The 16,812-nt window shown below is 48.8% G+C and overlaps 1 protein-coding gene across 1 annotated transcript in view; it reads left to right on the top strand.

The window, feature by feature from the left end:
* Positions 1 to 494: 494 nt before the first annotated feature.
* The window catches only part of Ncf2 (neutrophil cytosolic factor 2), a 28,468-nt gene continuing 12,150 nt past the window's right edge, over positions 495 to 16,812 (top strand). Inside the window, exons 1-5 of the mRNA XM_050135354.1 lie at positions 495 to 917; positions 2,896 to 2,978; positions 8,498 to 8,606; positions 12,912 to 13,046; positions 16,093 to 16,200. Of these exons, the coding sequence (XP_049991311.1) occupies positions 744 to 917; positions 2,896 to 2,978; positions 8,498 to 8,606; positions 12,912 to 13,046; positions 16,093 to 16,200 (609 nt within the window). The 5' untranslated portion in view covers positions 495 to 743. The remainder of the gene's footprint in view (positions 918 to 2,895; positions 2,979 to 8,497; positions 8,607 to 12,911; positions 13,047 to 16,092; positions 16,201 to 16,812) is intronic.

Below are 16,812 nucleotides of genomic sequence, written 5' to 3'. Positions count from 1 at the left end.
TCAGTTTCCACAGGCAGGTGATAATTATGGTCATGTCTGCCTCCCATTTGGAGAATTTTCAAGAAACCGAACCCGCCTGAATTCTCTTAAAGTTACTTCAGACCTGGATGGATCCTCAAGACATCCCATCCTGTCTCAGAAAAGTGTAGCATGTTTATTTTTTCCCCAATATTTTGAAGCTAAAACGCAACAGTAGTACTTACACACCTATAACTCCAGAACCTGGGAGTCTGAGGCCAGAAGATAGGGAGTTCAGGGCAACCTGGGCTGTATCAACAGATGTGTCCATAGACCACAAAGAAGCCTGTCAACAGCCCGAGACCCAGAGCAAGGAATTCATTCAAGGATGAAAGAAGCGGCAACAGGGGCGTGCCTGGGCAGACCTGCTGAGGTCCCCCTGACCTGAAGCTGCCACAGAGGGCGTGGGAAGCAGAGATGAACGGGAGGTGTCCGGCACGTAGAGAAGCACTCAGAGGAACTGACTGGCCCTTGGCAGGCAGCATCTAGCATACTTCCCCTTTTCCAGCCCGCCTCCTCCAGCCCTCTCCTCTTTCCTTTTCTCTCTCATGCTAGCTTATGCGTCAGTTCCTGAAAGGTGGGGAAACTTCCTGACACTATGAAGTCACCCAGAGGGAGGCTAGACCCCATTCTGAGGGCTAGGTTGGTCCCCTGAAGCCTGGAGTGCCCTGCAGGTAGGGTGAGAAATACCTCGAAATACCCTGCCTACTGGCACACAGCTCACGATGTCCCTGGCTGAGGCCATCAGACTCTGGAATGAAGGGGTGCTGGCAGCCGACAAGAAGGACTGGAAGGGTGCTCTGCAGGCCTTCAGCGAGGTGCAGGACCCCCACTCGAGGATCTGCTTCAACATAGGCTGCATGCACACCATCCTGGAGAACATGCCGGCAGCCGAGCAGGTGAGTGAAACCCTAAAAGAACAAAAGCTCCCCAGAACTACCCCGGGAATCCCCTTCTAAGGGCCCCTGGCCAGGCAGACAGTTTTAAAAACTCCCCAACAGGTTTTCTGAGCCACCCGATGGGTGGGGCTCTGCTATTTCAAAGAACTTTGCAGTCCCCAAGGTCTCTCTTTAACCAAAGAGTCTCCTTAGTCTTGTTCCGCTGTCTTTTACCAACTCCCTCTGGACGCGTGCTTTCTCTGTCTTATACCACCTTGCACCCGACTGTAAGGTGCCTCTTAAGGTTTCCAGGCACTTAGCATCCCATCAGTTCAGCTCAAGCAATTCTGACCAACACCACAGGGTGCTCCTCTAAGGGTTCTGAGGCTGGCTGAAGGAAATCACACTGGAAATGAATCATGAAGTCTATCAAGGGTATGGGACATTTCAGCATTTTTTTTAATCCCCGTTTTTTTTTTTTTTTTTTTTTGAAACAAGATTTTTGTGTAACAGCCCTGGCTGTCCTGGAACTCACTCTAAAAATTGGGTTGGCCTCAAACTCACAGAGATCTGTCTGCCTGCCTCTGTCTCCTGAGTGCTGGGATTAATTAAAGATATTTGACACGACCACCTAGCTTTTTATTTACTGATTAATTGATTGATTGATTGCATATGTATGTGTGTATGTGTGTGGGGTGGTACACCTGTTAAGGTCAAAGGACACCTTTGTGGAGTTCTTCCTTTCCATCTTTATCTGGTTCCAGTGATCAACCCAAATCTACAAGATGGCACAGTAAATGTTGTTGTTGTTGTTGTTATTATTATTATTATTATTGTAGGGTCTCTTATTGACCCAGAACTTGCATATTAGGCTAGGCTTGCTGGAGATCCTGACTCCATTTCCCCAGCACTGAGATTAAAGGACGAGGCCTTCGCACACCAGGCTGAGGTCACACTCAGGCCGTCACGCTGCGTGCCTTCTACCTACTGAACCATCTCCCCAACCCCCAGCACTTCTAAAGAAGCAGTTCTCGCCAGTCGTCCCCTGCCCGTCAGGTGAACGAGGGAACGAACACTGTCCACACGTCCACATCCGGGCAGGAAGAGAAACAGCAACTCATTTGCTCAAACTGTCAGCAAGCGGGTGGGACGGAGCATGCGCTGGCCCAGCCTCTGGCTGGAGGGAGAACTGCCCCTCCACCTCCCCTCAGGGGCCGGCTACAGCCAGAGAGCTGTGGAGACAAAGCACACTGTGGAGAGAGGAGGCAGTGATCCTGGATGAAGCTTTCCCCGCAGGCCCTGGGTGCTCGTAACCTGTGCCACAGGCCACCTCACACACTCTCAGATGACTGACTTCTACCCTTACTGGCCAGGATTTTCTCTCCCATTCTTCTGTTGCTAGTTCTCTCATCCCTTCTGCCCTTGTTTTCCTGTTTAATCTCTTATTAATATTACATATGTATTCTTGTTATTATTTTAGTGATTTAAATGCTTATACAATAAATTTATATAAAACAAATACAACATGTATTTTAACTATAACTTTCATATTATTTTTATTACTGTCTTTTGATGGGAGTGGGCATTTTGATAGCATGTATGTTTTGACACCATGTGCACACCTGATTCTCAAGGAGGCCCCTAAAGCTAGAACTACAGACGTTGTGAGCTAACATGGGTGCTGGGAATTGAACCTGGGTCCTTGGGAAGAGCAGCAAGCACTCTTAACTGCTGAGATATCTAGCCTTATCATTTATTTCACAGAGGAAAAAAAAACCTGAAGTTCAGAGAGATTAGGTAATTTACCACAGGCTATGAAATGAGGAAGAGACACCCCAGGGCATTGCGACCCAAGATGTCTGTACCCCAGGCCATTTTTTTTTTTCCACCTTGAGTTGCTGAATCATTATGACACACCTGCCTGCCTCTCCCTGGGGCTACTCTTACACTTCCTCTCTGCGGGGGCTCTGTGACTGAGTACGGACCCTTCTTCCTGCAGGCCTTCACCAAAAGCATCAACAGAGACAAGCACCTGGCAGTGGCCTACTTCCAGCGAGGAATGCTCTACTATAGCATGGAGAAGTGAGTGGTCCAAGGCTACCCCACTGCGCGCACTGTGTGTGTGTGTGTGTGTGTGTGTGTGTGTGTGTGTGTGTGTGTGTGTGTGAAAACCTCCGTGGATCTTTGAGCTGGTATTCCTAGTATTCAGTAGGTTCTCTTCAGCCCCAGTGGCTAGCTTTTTCTGGAACAGTTATGCAAGAAATAGCTTGCAAGAGACTTTACTAGGGAAGGGAGGCAAGCCTGACCTCAGTGTAGGTCATCTGGGGCACAACCACAATGAGCTGTCTGGTTGTGAGCCGCTGGGCCTCCCACCAGTGTCCTTAATGAGGACACCCACTGTGCCTCTCTGTGGGGGACTCAGCAGTCCCCAAACAAGGGTCCTTGTGAAATCATCAAATCAAATCAATGGCTAGCGTCATCCCTGCTGAGTGTGTCTGCAAAGCCCAGTTTAAATTATTGGGTAGGGGAGATGACCCAATCACAAAAACAAGAATACAGACTATTAGCAGTGTGTGTATAAGTTAACACAGACAAATAGTATATATAGTCTAGCAGAAAAAGTTCACAGTGCATGGCAAATTTCAAAAAGTGGTTTCAAAACATGTGTTAGGACAAAACCCATTTGTTGCACAGACTCTAGACTGGAAGAGCATCGGTCAGTGTGTCATCCAGTAGGTTCTGGAGGGTAGGGGATAGTGAAGTCCCTTCCCCCATCACACTGTACGTGTTCTGGGTATTTACAGTCAATAAAACAGAAAAAGGACACACATACACACAAAAAGGCAGGAAGGAAGGAAAGAAAAAAAAGGAAAAGAAAAAAAGGAAAGCCGAACTTGGTGTCACAGGCCTTTAATCCAAGGCACTTGAGAGGCAGAGGCAGGGGGATCTCTGAGTTTGAGGCCACCCTGGTCTACAGAATGAGCGCCAGGACAGCCAGAGCTGTCTTGAACAGGGAAGCCTGTCTTGAAAAACAAACAAACAAAACAGTAGAAAACAAAAACACAAAATGAATTTAACCTTAACCCCCTATTCTCCCCTCTAATGCCCAAAGACCGAGTATATAAATAACAAAGGGATAATATCCAAAGGTGAATTTTAGAAACTCTGGGCAAAGTCAGGGAGCAAACTGACTCTGGAAAGTGTCCGCCTGTGTGTACCCAGGCTCTAGGGGAGAGGAAACTGGCTGACAGGAAGAACCTTTCCAGCAGGGAAACTGGCCTGAGCTTGGTGAGGGTGGGACACAGGGCATAGAGCAGGATGGGGAGGCAGCAGAGGATGGCCTGAATGGGGAGGGAGCTGGATGCTCAATCCCTGGAATGACTCAAGCAGATGGTGGAGATGGGGATTTTGAAGTCACTCTAGAATATGAACAAAGGGAACAAGACAGGTACCTGGAAAATTGATTTGGAAGTGAACACAGTTGTCCTCACTACAAACGAGGGCCTGAATCGGGGTGGCACTGGTGAAAAGGGTTAGAAGGAAGGGGACTTCAGAGGCGGCCACCCTGACAAGGTCTGGGGCAGGCGTGCTCACAACACACAGCTGCTGGCTGGCTATGGGTGCTGGTCAGTCCTTTGAGGGAGGGTGGACCTTAAGGTTCACAAATGGATTTCCACGTGCAAGTCCCCCTAAAACCAGGTGTTAGTCAGTGAAAACACTACCAAAGGATGCAACAAGAGGAAGGAGCTAGGTCGGGCGTGAGAACATGCTGACTTACTGTCATTTCCTCGTTAGGGGGCTGCAGAGCTGAGGATTAAATCTGGTAGATTAGTTTTCTCAGATTGAACCATCATCATTCTGATGGCGTCCTGCATCTTATTTCTTCTGGGTCTTCCCCACCGCTTCCCTTTTCTCCTTCCTTCCCTCTCTTCAACTTCTCCACCCGTTTGCTTTGGAGACAGGGTTTTATGTTAGCTGAGAATGGCCTTGAATTCCTAACCCCTTGCTTTCAATTCCCAAATTCTAGGACTATAAGCCACCATGTCTGACTTCTTTAGTTCTAGATTTCTTTTTTCCCCTAAGTCTTTCAAAATCTTAGCCTTCCTGGCTCTGAGACTTTGAGATGTTTTCACGTAGAAATTCCTTCTGGCAGCCTGTCTCTTTTTTCTATTGTTGCTCCATCATAGACTATTAGAGCTACAGAAAAGGAAGGCCTTGGAGTTTATCCTCTGAGGTTGTATAGGCTGGGGGTGGGCTGGGCTAGCCTCTGTATATAGTCTAGACTTCTGGAGAGGATACTGGATGCAGGAAGCAGGGATGAGAAGAGGATATTGAGAAGTGAGCCACCATACTGTCTACAGAGGCAGCCGCCTCTGCCTCTCCCCTACCTCAGGGCCCTCTCTATCAGGAGGGGCTCTGTGTCTGTGACTTTTCTTCCTAGAAGACTTTGGTTTTACTCTCAGTCAGGTAACTGACCACACCTGTGGCTGCTCTTAGCAACAACTGGGCACTCGACTTTTCGGGCTGACAACACCCTCAGAGCAAAGCCTCCCAATGTGGCCCAAGGCCAGAACTCACTCACCGAACATGGATTTGACCACTTTGTTCATCTGGCTGACCAGTAGGTCCCCATGATCTATCTGCCTGTCTCTGTCTCTCCAGACCAGACCTGGGGTTACAGGACATTCTGCCATGCTTGGCTTTTATTTTCTGTGTTTGAGTGTTTTGTGTACAGGTATGTATGTGTATCCCGTGCATGCCATGGAGGCCCACGCTTGCATCAGACCCTCTGTAGCTGAAGGTGTAGATGGTCATGAGCTGTCGTGTGAGTGCTTGGCGGGAAACCCCAGTCCTCAGCAAGAGCAGCTAGTGCTCTTTTTTTTTTATTTTTTTTAATTTTTTTTTTATTTTTTTTATTTTCGAGACAAGGTTTCTCCGTAGCTTTTGGTTCCTGTCCTGGAACTAGCTCTTGTAGACCAGGCTGGCCTTGACTCACAGAGATCCGCCTGCCTCTGCCTCCCGAGTGCTGGGATTAAAGGCGTGCGCCACCACCGTCCAGTGCAGCTAGTGCTCTTAACCACTGAGCCATTTCTCTAGTCCTGTGCTTGACTTTGTTTTTGTGAGTCCTCGGGATCTGAACTCAGGTCCTCGTGCTTGAGGAATAAACACTTTACAATTGAGCGCCTCCCCGTTCCCTCTTTTCTTTTCTCTTTTATTTTTTCTCTTCTCTTCATGACAGAGTTTCTGTAGCTGAGATTGGCCTTGATCTCTTGGTCCTCCTGCCTCCACCTCCCAAACTCTGGGATCACAGGTATATACTATATCCGGAAATATTTACAAACCCACTTTTGTTGGATTAGTTAAATGGATATAAACAAGTTTCTGCACTGAGGAAGGTATAGATTAAAGGGAGAAACCAGTTGCCAGGGCTATCAAGGTGGCTCAGAACAAAGCTGGGCTGACCTGTGAACAGGCTTGAAGGGCATGGTGACCTAGAGGGGGAGTGGGCTGGGCATTCCTTCCCTAGGCAGTGGGGTTTGTTTTTAACAAGGGCCACACCAAGGAAGGTTCTTTCCCCTCCACCACCCCCTCATCTGATTTCAGGGTTGTGTTGCTTTCTTGTCTTCAATTCTAGCAGAAAAAAGTCAGAGGCATTTCTCAAGCCACAGATGGTAGCTCAGGGTGACTCCCTCCCTCCCATCAAACTTCTCTGTCCCCAACTTTGTCATCCCAGAAAGGTAGGGTCTGTAAGCTGTCCTCCACATCATAGACCTTCTGGCTCTTAGGGCTGTGGAGGTGGAAGCGTGGTGAGACCTTTCAGAACAAGGCGGAACTGGTTTAGAAAGGGGAGCAGGCCTTCTTCCTGCTGGGCGAAAGGTGGGCAGACTGCAGACTGGCCTGTCTACCTGTTGGAGATGCACGGGCAGCATCCTGAGACTCTGCTATCCTGGAGAGTGTGCGTATGAACTCTAGGATGCTTGACCGTGTGTGTGTTGGTAGCAGAAGCAAGCAGCAGCTTCAGCAGTTACTAAGGCATCTCTGCAGGGCCTGCTACAGAAATGGCACGGAAAAGTCCTCTGGAGTAGAGCCTGCCCACCCTGGGGGTGTGGCTGCTTCTGAGGAAGCTTCCAGATGGCACAGAAGAGAACTCTGAAGGAGGCCAGCAGGAGCCAGAGCTGAACCTCTTTCGGGCTTCTCCTGAGTACTGATCCTATGCAGACCTTTGTAGTGGGGTCCAGGGCTGTGTGAAAGCTGAGCTCCTCACCATGGGTACAGCTGGGGTCCACAAGAACTGGGGTGAGGAGAGAAGCTGCAGCAGAGGAGGAAGGAGCTGCCAAGCAGATGCTTTGTGCAAAGACAAGTTTAACAATGTGCATTTGGGCTGAGACTGTAGCTCAGCTGGTGCAGTGTTTACTTAGCAAGCAAGAAGCCCTAGGTCACTTGGTCTCCAGCATAACCTGGGAACAGTCCGACTTTCAGGAGGTAGTGGCAGAGGATCGGAAGTTCAGGGTTATCACAGGTTGCAAACTGAGTTCAAGACAAGCCTGGGATACATGCGACCCTATTTCAAAAGATAAACAATAGCAACAAAAGGACTTTAGCGGGGTTAACCCCACCTAGCTTTTTCACACAAAACAAGCACTCTGGGTAACGCGTCCTTTCTTCTTCACACCGTGGACATCTTGATGAGACAGAGAATGGTGTGGAGGGCTTTGCTGGGTCCCTACAGTGCCAGGTGGATTCAGGGCATCTCCACAGCTGAAGTCCACCTGCTCAGCCAGCTCCCCGGGGAGCACGGCACATCTGTTAGAGCTGTGACACTTTAAAGTGTGCCCTCTGAGATTCCCCTGCTCCCCGACAGGCTGTGGAACACAGTGGAAATCGCACCTGCTCAGGGAACAGGACACCTGTGCCTCCACCTGCCCCCCTCCTGGCCTCCTGGTGTCAGGGAAACAGCCACACAGGGCCTGTGCATTCACGGAGAGGGGACCAGGAAGCCTAGGCTCTCCTCCTCCACAGGATACGTGTGGGAGTAACTTTTCCCTCTTTCCCAGAGTGGGAACAGGAGGCAGAAGGGCTACAACCTCAAGAGCTAGTGTGAACTTAGCAGAAGACACAGAAGGAGGTGGCGGGCAGGAGGAGGATGCCCGCAGCTACGGCTGTGACAAGGGAGTGGCAGCTGTGCCGGGCAGCTCTGACCTGAGTGAGGGTGGTCAGGTCTGCTTTGAATCTGCCCCGAGAAGCTTTCAAAGAGAAGCAGGGTGGGCAGGGGCGGTACTGCTTGGAGCTCTCCAGGGACAGTGAGAGCTGTGTTTGAAGGTCACCGGGGTCATCAGAAACTGGAAATTGTGTTTACAGCCCATACAGAAGAAAACCCCATGACTGTCATAGACTGACGGTCTCCAGGGTGCAAAATTACAACTCATCTGTAGAATCTTTGGCCTCAGGGTTGGTGGAAAGGTAGATCTGGTCAAGCGAAATAGGCTTCTTTCAGTGGTCTGGATGGAGAATGGAGAAGCAGAGAGATGTGGATTCTGCATTTCTTCCTCTGTGACCTGGACAGACTGACTTCCTTCTCCCTACCCCCTCCTGCCCTGCAGATATGACTTAGCTATCAAAGACCTTAAAGAGGCCTTGACTCAGCTTCGAGGGAACCAGCTGATAGACTACAAGATCCTGGGGCTGCAGTTCAAGCTGTTTGCCTGTGAGGTAAGAAGGGCAGGGACAGGAGGGCCTGGAGAGGACATTTCAGGAACACAGTGGTCTTAGCACCTGAGGAGGCCTGCGAAGTCCTGCTGACTCCTGTGCCTTGAGACTCAGGCGCCCTGTGAAGGAAACACCCTGAGATAAGGTGTTTGCCTAGTCTGTATGAGGCCCAGGACCTGATCCCAACTTTGGCAAGGGGAGGAAAGGAAAGAGAATGAGAGGGGAGAAAAGACGGTGGAGGGGGGGAAGACGCAATGACTTCAGGCTCCTCATAGAGTTATTAGTTACCTGAGAGCGAGCATTTTCTTAATTTCAGGCTCAAAAGCCTGTGCAAAAACAAGGTCATTGTGTGCTCTGGAAGGGATACCAGACAGAAGTGTGCCAGCCTGTGAGAATATTTATTTGCAGGAATTTGCATGTTTTATTTAGCAGCTCAAGCTGGCAAACTCTTTGTTCAGCATTTCACTAACAGATCCAAAATCACGGGTTCTCTCTCTGAGGAACCCATTGTAACCCATCTGGGTACTTAACACTCAGAGAGAAACTGTGGGTCATTTGGTACAAGTCTGTCAACGAACAGTACAAAGTACACCGTGTGGGGAAGTTCTCCAAACAAGGACAACCTCTTTCCTGTGTTACCAAAAAGGACAGGCATGGCTGGCTTTGGCTTGTGAGTTTATGAACTTTTCTTCCCCGAATAACCTTCCCCATCAAACTTCCAAATATAAACCACTAGCTTTGAAAATGAAAACCCCCGCCAATGTCACGGACCTTTATTTAGAAGCATGGCTGTACAAACAACATCTCTCTGGCTTCGGTCTCGCAGGCACAAGAAGAGAAGTGTCCCGAGGGTTGCTCAGAGCTCGCAAGTAAAAATAGATTATATCACTGCCCAAGTCGCTGGGGACTTGTGGACCATCCTGCCCTGCAGCAGAAGCACAGCTATGTCATGGCTCACAAGGGAAGATGGGGGCTTGGCTCTGGGAATTGGTTGGCACGAAACCAGCTCCCAAAGACCGTGGTTCTCTATGAGTTGGAGCAGATGCTTTGTTACAGGGCTGACCTCAGGGGATTTTTGACCCTTTCTCTGGCCTCTTCTCACTAGATGCCATGAGCATCCTGCCTCATCTTGTGGCGCTCACCTTGTGGTCTCCAAACATTGTCAATCATCCTGCTGAAGGCCACTTGCCACTTCCACATACAGGGCGGGGGGGCGGGGGAGGGAGGCGGCAAACAGCTCTAGAAAGAATTGTGTTCTGTGGTGGAAAGCAGAACTTCACAGCAGGGAGTCTCTACTGTGGTTGGGGTTGAAATGACCCAGGAAGCAGGAAACCAGTCCTTTCCCTACTTCTGCCATTTCTTGTGAAGGTCCCTAAGGCCCTTCTAGTTAGAAACACTGGTTATAGGGAAAGGCCTCAAGAGAAGGTAACTGAGAGAAAAATGAGGACAGCTTTGAAGCTCTTTGTGGTCTCTTCTCTGTCCTCACTTTGTGGAAAGGTCAGGGCAGACACTTCTCAATTTACGATGACAGGTTCTGTCCAGATAATCACCCCCTTCTCTGTTTCTTTTCTCTTTCTCTCTCGGTCTCTCTGTCTCTGTCTCTCTCTGTGTGTCTGTCTGTCTCTGTCTCTCTCTTTCCCTCCCTTCCTCTTTCTGAATAGGACTCTTATAGCCCAGGCTAGCCTTAAACTTGATATGTAGCCAAGGATGACTTTGAACTTCTGATCTTCCTGCCTCCCCCTCAAGGGTGCTCAGAACACAGGCATGCACCTCCAGTAGGGTTTATGTAGTACTAGGCAGGACATCCAGGGCTTTGCACATCTAAGCAGGTACAATGGAGCTACTCCTCAGTCCCAGTTAGGATAACAACCATTTTAAGTAAAAACTGCATTTAACACACCTACACTGGGCTGGAGAGATGGCTCAGAGGTTAAGAGCATTGCCTGCTCTTCCAAAGGTCCTGAGTTCAATTCCCGGCAACCATATGGTGGCTCACAACCATCTGTAATGAGGTCTGGTGCCCTCTTCTGGCCTGCAGACATACACACAGACAGAATATTGTATACATAATAAATAAATAAAATGTTTAACACACCTACACCACATAGCACACTAGTGTGTTATAGGAAGCACGGAAGTCCTTGTGCCCACAGATAATCCACTAGGGAAACCTGGAATTGTTAAACACACAGGGTTGTTCCTTTGAAGTAAAGAATGCATAACCCATTATCCATCCAGAAGGCTAGGGGTGAACATGGTTAATAGCCTGGTGACCCCAGTGCTGTGTGGCCCAACCCTCCCCTCCCCATCCTTTCCCAGACCCTTATCACGAGTCCGTTCTTCTTAGTCCATCTACAGACCCCATCTTTACCGAAGGTGTCACGTGTACTTTACAAAGGGTTGCAGTGTGGTCACATCCGGTCTTTATTTACCTAACTTTGTGCTTTAGTGTGCACACAGGGTTGAGTTAATTATCCCCGGGAAAGTTTCCACCAAACTGTGCTGTGCTTAAATAGGCCTGAAATAAACCACGCAGGGTCTGACTCTCAAAATTTGAACCAGCACAGGCTACTTAGTAGTGCTGAACCAACTACCTCCTTGCTTCCCATGGATTTTTATTCTGCTTGCTGTGGTGGTGACAGAGACACCCCATCCCTACCCCTTGAGAGCCCCATGCCTCCTACAGTGTGTCACTTGCCTTCCTTTGTGGTTGCCTGGGTGACCAGTAGGCAAGGTTCTACGACACTAACCAAATTGCAAGAGACCATTGTAGCATGTGTCACTAGCTCTGGGAAAAGATCAAAATTAAAACTTTGAAGTGCTCTTTCTACTGAATGTCTTTCTCTTTTGTACCATTGTTAAGTTAAAAAATATTATGAGTTCAAATCCTGAGTCCTTGGGGCTGCCAAGATGGCTCAGTGGATAAGAGTTGCTTGCTGTTAGGCTAATGACCTAAGTTCAAACCCCTAGAGCCACATGGTAGAGGCAAAGAACTGACTCCTACAAGTTGGCTTCTGAGCCCACACATGTGCCAAGATTCACACACACACACACACACACACACACACACACACACACACACACACACTAAATAAGCGTGAAAAAAAATATTTTAACCATTCTAAGTCAAAGACCTGTGCAGAAGGCACCGGCTCATTGGTGCTCAGGAATGGGTGGGAAAGGTGTCTCCAGCTCCACTCCTGGAGGTTAATCCTGCTCCCAGCACCTGCACCAGTCACTAACTCCACGGAAATGCCAATCTCGTCACCCAGGTGTGTCTGGGAGGGTAGAACTGTTTGTGGATAACAGGCCTCCATTCTTGCTCCAGACAGGGAAGCTGATGTCTCCTATAGCACACGATCTAAGAGAGGAAAGATAGCGCCTCAGTGCCCTCCAGAACTGAGCCCCAAGAGTCACCCTTCCGTTTCCATAACTTTGTCTTACTAGTGTATCCAAAAGTGTAATTGGTTCTGTGTCAATTGTGCAGTGTTGTAATAAAACACACTCTGACGGCCCTACAGTCCAACTAAAGACCTAGAAAGTTCTGCCATTCCCTCGCCACCGCAGCTAGAATGTTCCCGGGGCTCTTGTGTGTGCCACCTCTTTCTCCGGCTGTGCTGGACCAGACCATGAGTTGGCTCAGGCACGCTGCTGTGCAACAGTCTTGCTACCCATGCAATCCCAGCCAGGTCTGTTGGCTCAGGTACAGAACAACGACCTGGCCTGTGAACCTAGGTTCAATGGCAACAATAGGAATTAGAGATCACACACCTTCATTTTTCTTCCCAACTCTGCCTTTGCCTCCCCTGGGAAAGTTCCTCTCCCCTGTATTAGGACAACACATTAGTTCTCGGCCCCTCCTGACCTAGTGGGCTGTTCAAAGAATGCACGTGATACTGGCTTTAGACATTATAAAATGTTTTCTTTTTCTTCTCTTTCATTTTTTATATTTATTTATTTATTTTTGGTTTTTTTTTTTCGAGACAGGGTTTCTCTCTAGCTTCGGAGCCTGTCCTGGAACTAGCTCTTGTAGACCAGGCTGGCCTTGAACTCACAGAGATCCGCCTGCCTCTGCCTCCTGAGTGCTGGGATTACAGGCACGTGCCACCACCGCCCCACTATAAAATGTTTTCTTAACACAGCCCCTATGTCTGAAGAACTCAGTAGCTAGGCTAATTGTTGTCTAGCCCCCGAATGCTGGGAAGGGAACTATGTCCCCAGACGGCATTCCCTGTGTGTGCATGTGAATCCTTCCTGGTACCTGACTTTGGAGCAGTTTCAAGTCTCACGTGGCCTCTGCTCTTCCAGGTGCTGTATAATATTGCTTTCATGCATGCCAAGAAAGAGGAATGGAAAAAGGCAGAAGAACAGTTAGCGCTGGCTACAAACATGAAATCTGAACCCAGGCATTCCAAAATTGACAAGGCCATGGAAAGCATCTGGGTGAGTGCGGTGACAGAGAGGGAACCCTTGGGGTCCCATTTGTCTCCTAGGACACTGTGATGGGGGAACATCTTCTTTGTTGGTTCTGGCTAATAAACGCTCTTTCAACATCTGAGCTGAGAAGCCACATCCTAGAGAACGGATCAGGGCAGGCCCTGGATTGCTCATAGCGGGGGCCTGGGCAATACCTGCAGTTTCTTGGTGCTGTGCAGCCTGCGAGGACTGTGAAGACAGAGCCTGTGTTTTTCTGCCTACCTTTGCATCCTTACTGTCTGGCACAGTGCCAGGCTCAGCGTGGCTCCCACAAAAACATTCCAGTTCTATGAAGTAATTATGAAATTTTTTTTCATAGTTTGATTTTATTTGGGAGCAAAGGTTGTTTTTTTCTTTCTTTGACGATATTTTATTTTAAATGATGTGCCTATGTGTGAGAATGTGCATGTGTGGGTAGGTGGCCATAGCAACCAGAAGGGTGCCGGAGTCCCTGGAGCTGGAGTTATGTGCAGTTGCAAGCCAGCTGATGTGGGTGCTGAGAAGCAAACTCTAGTCCTCTGGAAGAGCAGAATGTGCTCTTAAGTTCTGAGTCACTTTCCTGACCCCAAAAAGTTAGTTTTAAACAAGCTGTATTTAAACACCAAGAAGGGGGCTCAAGATTGTGTGTGCTCGTGTGTACGTGAGAAATACTAGTCCCAAGAGACTGCTGTTAAAACTCTTGCTTGGCTCCTGAGCCACCTTTGTAATGGTGCCCTCTCCTGGGAGAGAAACTCAAGGTACCACAGTGAGGGGAAGGGGGCAGTGCTTTAAAAAGAAGTGTTGGGTGAATACCATCAGTGTAAGCTGACTGCTTCCAGTGGGGAACCGGGAGCAATGGAGAGAGTCTGCCTTGTTTTGGAGGTCTCTTGGACACCCCCGACTGACAGTCCAGGGGAACGTATCTCATGCTTGTCGCTGGTCTTTTTATTTGGCAACCTCTGACTTTTGGGATGAACATGATCTTCTGTGTGGGATAGCTCCAACAAGACTCTATTGTTTAAGACGGCACACACATTGGTCACAGGACATGGAGAAACCAAGATGGTACTGACCCAGAAGATTCCTCCATGCTGGCTAGCTCTAATAGCACTAGAAGGTTCTGTGCAGGCTTCTGGGAGAAAAAGAGTCATCCATGGTTTTCTACAGCTGTGAGCCTGGTGAACTGAAGTCATGGTCAGTGTTGGTAGGATAGGCCAACAGGCGCAACAGTGGCACCCTGCTGGGGGGCCACCACTGTGAATCTGACCAAATACCCATTGTTGAGGACCTCACAGAGGCCAAAAATGAACCTACCACTGTTATTTTGCTAAATGGGCATAGTGTCACTGTCTTAGTCAGTGTTCTGTCGTGGTGAGGAGTCATCATGACCACAGCGGCTCTTACAAAGGAAAACATTTAAATGTTTAGTCCATTATCATCATGGTGGGAAGCATGGCTGTACACAGGCAGGCATGGTGATAGAAAGGAATTGAGAATTCCACATCTCGATCCACAGGCAACAGGAAGTGAACTATTGCTACACTGATCATAGCTTGAGCAGAGGAGACCTCAAAGCCCACCCCCTCAGTGGCGTGCTTCCTCCAATAAAGCCACACCTCCTCCTCCTAGTGCCACTCCCTATGGCCTTAGGGGGCCAATTGCTTTCAAACCACCACAGTCACACTGCCCTCTAAACTTGTACCCCTATACCCATAGTTCACTGCTGTTCTCAGTTCTCATCACAGAAGGCTCTTTGTGCAGCAGAGTGGCGGGTGGTGGTTACCACACCTGGTGTTAACACAGACAATAACACAACTGGTCCAAGTGCAGAGAACCAATGGCAGAGCAGTGCTCAGACACAAACAGGACATCTGTGTCACGTCCCAAGCCCAGGGCTCAGGGCCATCACAGAAGAGGTGAACAGAAAAATCGTAAGGTCCAGTGGTCATGGAGGATCAGAACAAAGCAGTGTCTCGCCGCTATGACAGGACTGCTGTACTGAACTCACAGGTGTGGCTGCCTGAAGATCAAGCCAGTCAACACTGTAGCTGGAGTAGAAAGGCGTTCATGGTCCCCATTCCTAACTGAAGAGCTATGGACGGTTGGTGGCTTTTAGGGGAGGGAAAGTCAAGTTTTATTTAAGGGTGTGGCTCCTGGTGGGTCAGCTGTACTCCAGTTGCTAATGTCACACAGAAGAATATGAATAACACACAACTGGAGTTGAAGGGTGAATTAAAAAAAAAAAAAACGGGACATAGCAGAGCAGACAGACCTTTAATCCTAGCACTCCAGAGGCAAGGACAGACAGATCTCTATGACAGCCTGGTCCCCATAGTGAGTTCTATACAGTGAGACTCTATGTTAAACAAATAAATAGCCGGGCGGTGGTGGCGCATGCCTTTAATCCCAGCACTTGGGAGGCAGAGGCAGGCGGATCTCTGTGAGTTCGAGACCAGCCTGGTCTACAGAGCTAGTTCTAGGACAGGCTCCAAAACCACAGAGAAACACTGTCTCGAAAAACCAAAAAAAAAAAAAAAAAAGAAAGAAAGAAAGAAAGAAAGAAAGAAAGAAAGAAAGAAAGAAAGAAAGGACACAAAGTTATGGGGAAGTTATGGGGAGTAAGGAGGTGAGTGTGGATCTGGTAGGAGTTCAGGGAGAGGCTAAGCGAATATGATTAAAATATGTTGTATGAAGTTCTGGAAGAATCAATAAGCCCAACCACTCCTGCTTAGCCCTCTAGAATAACAAGCCTCTATGGTTTGAAAAAGATATTCTCTTGAGACTTTTTTCCCAAGTGGTCCATTTGATGAGGAAGGCAGGAATGGTTTCATCACTCCCGTTTTCAAATGAGGAGATACAGTCATAAGAGATGTGAAGATATTCTAGTCAGCCAGGGGACCACGTTTCAGAAGGGCTGAACGACCAAGGTTGTATAAGCACACTCTGTAATGCTTATACAATGTCACCTAATAGCACGTTGCTCAGAATGAACCCAGCACTGCTGAGTGACACGTGACTGTTTATTCTATTACAGAAGCAGAAACTGTTCGAGCCCGTGGTGATCCCTGTGGGTAGGCTGTTCCGGCCAAATGAGAGGCAGGTGGCTCAGCTGGCCAAGAAGGACTATCTGGGCAAGGCTACGGTAGGTGGGACTGCTCACCCTCCCCTCTCCTGTGCCCTGGACAGCGTGGGGCCAGGTGAAAGGGATTCAAGAAGACCTGTCCTGCCCCCGCCCTGCCCCCGTGGCATTCAGGGATGGCAACGAGGATCTTGCTGACAGTAAGACACAAACACTTCCAGTTTCTCCAATCATCCCAGCCCTCCTGAGGTTCCTCTCGGGATGCTGAGTCTCAGGACTGAGGCAGAGGGTAAAAGACGCAGCCAGGGCTCACACAGGGGTAAGGGGCGAGGGCCGGCGGGAGATGCCCTTGGCTCAAGACTGCTATAATTCGCTGCTCAGAATTCTGGGGAGTCACTCCCATTTCCACAGCCTACAGCTGGATTCCTTCCATCAGGATTTCTTCTGAACCCAGATCTTAAATTCCTTCAGTCATGATTTGGAGGGAGGAAGCAGTATCTTCCAAACTGCACTGACTTTGACAGTTTGGAAATGGGAGTTGTCCAGTGGCTGAGTAACTGGAGCTGGCAGGACCACAGAGACCAGCAGAACATGGCTAATGGAAATACCCCAGAGCGCCCTCAATACGTGAATATATATATATATACCTTGTATGTATGTGTGTGTGTATATATA

The sequence above is a fragment of the Alexandromys fortis genome, unplaced genomic scaffold (assembly GCF_014885135.2).
Source record: "Alexandromys fortis isolate MF-2015 unplaced genomic scaffold, M_Fortis_MF-2015_v1.1 scaffold_21, whole genome shotgun sequence".
In the NCBI taxonomy this organism is placed as follows: domain Eukaryota; kingdom Metazoa; phylum Chordata; class Mammalia; order Rodentia; family Cricetidae; genus Alexandromys; species Alexandromys fortis.
Note: the sequence above shows the minus strand (reverse complement) of the source record. Positions and strands in the feature narration are given on the sequence as shown.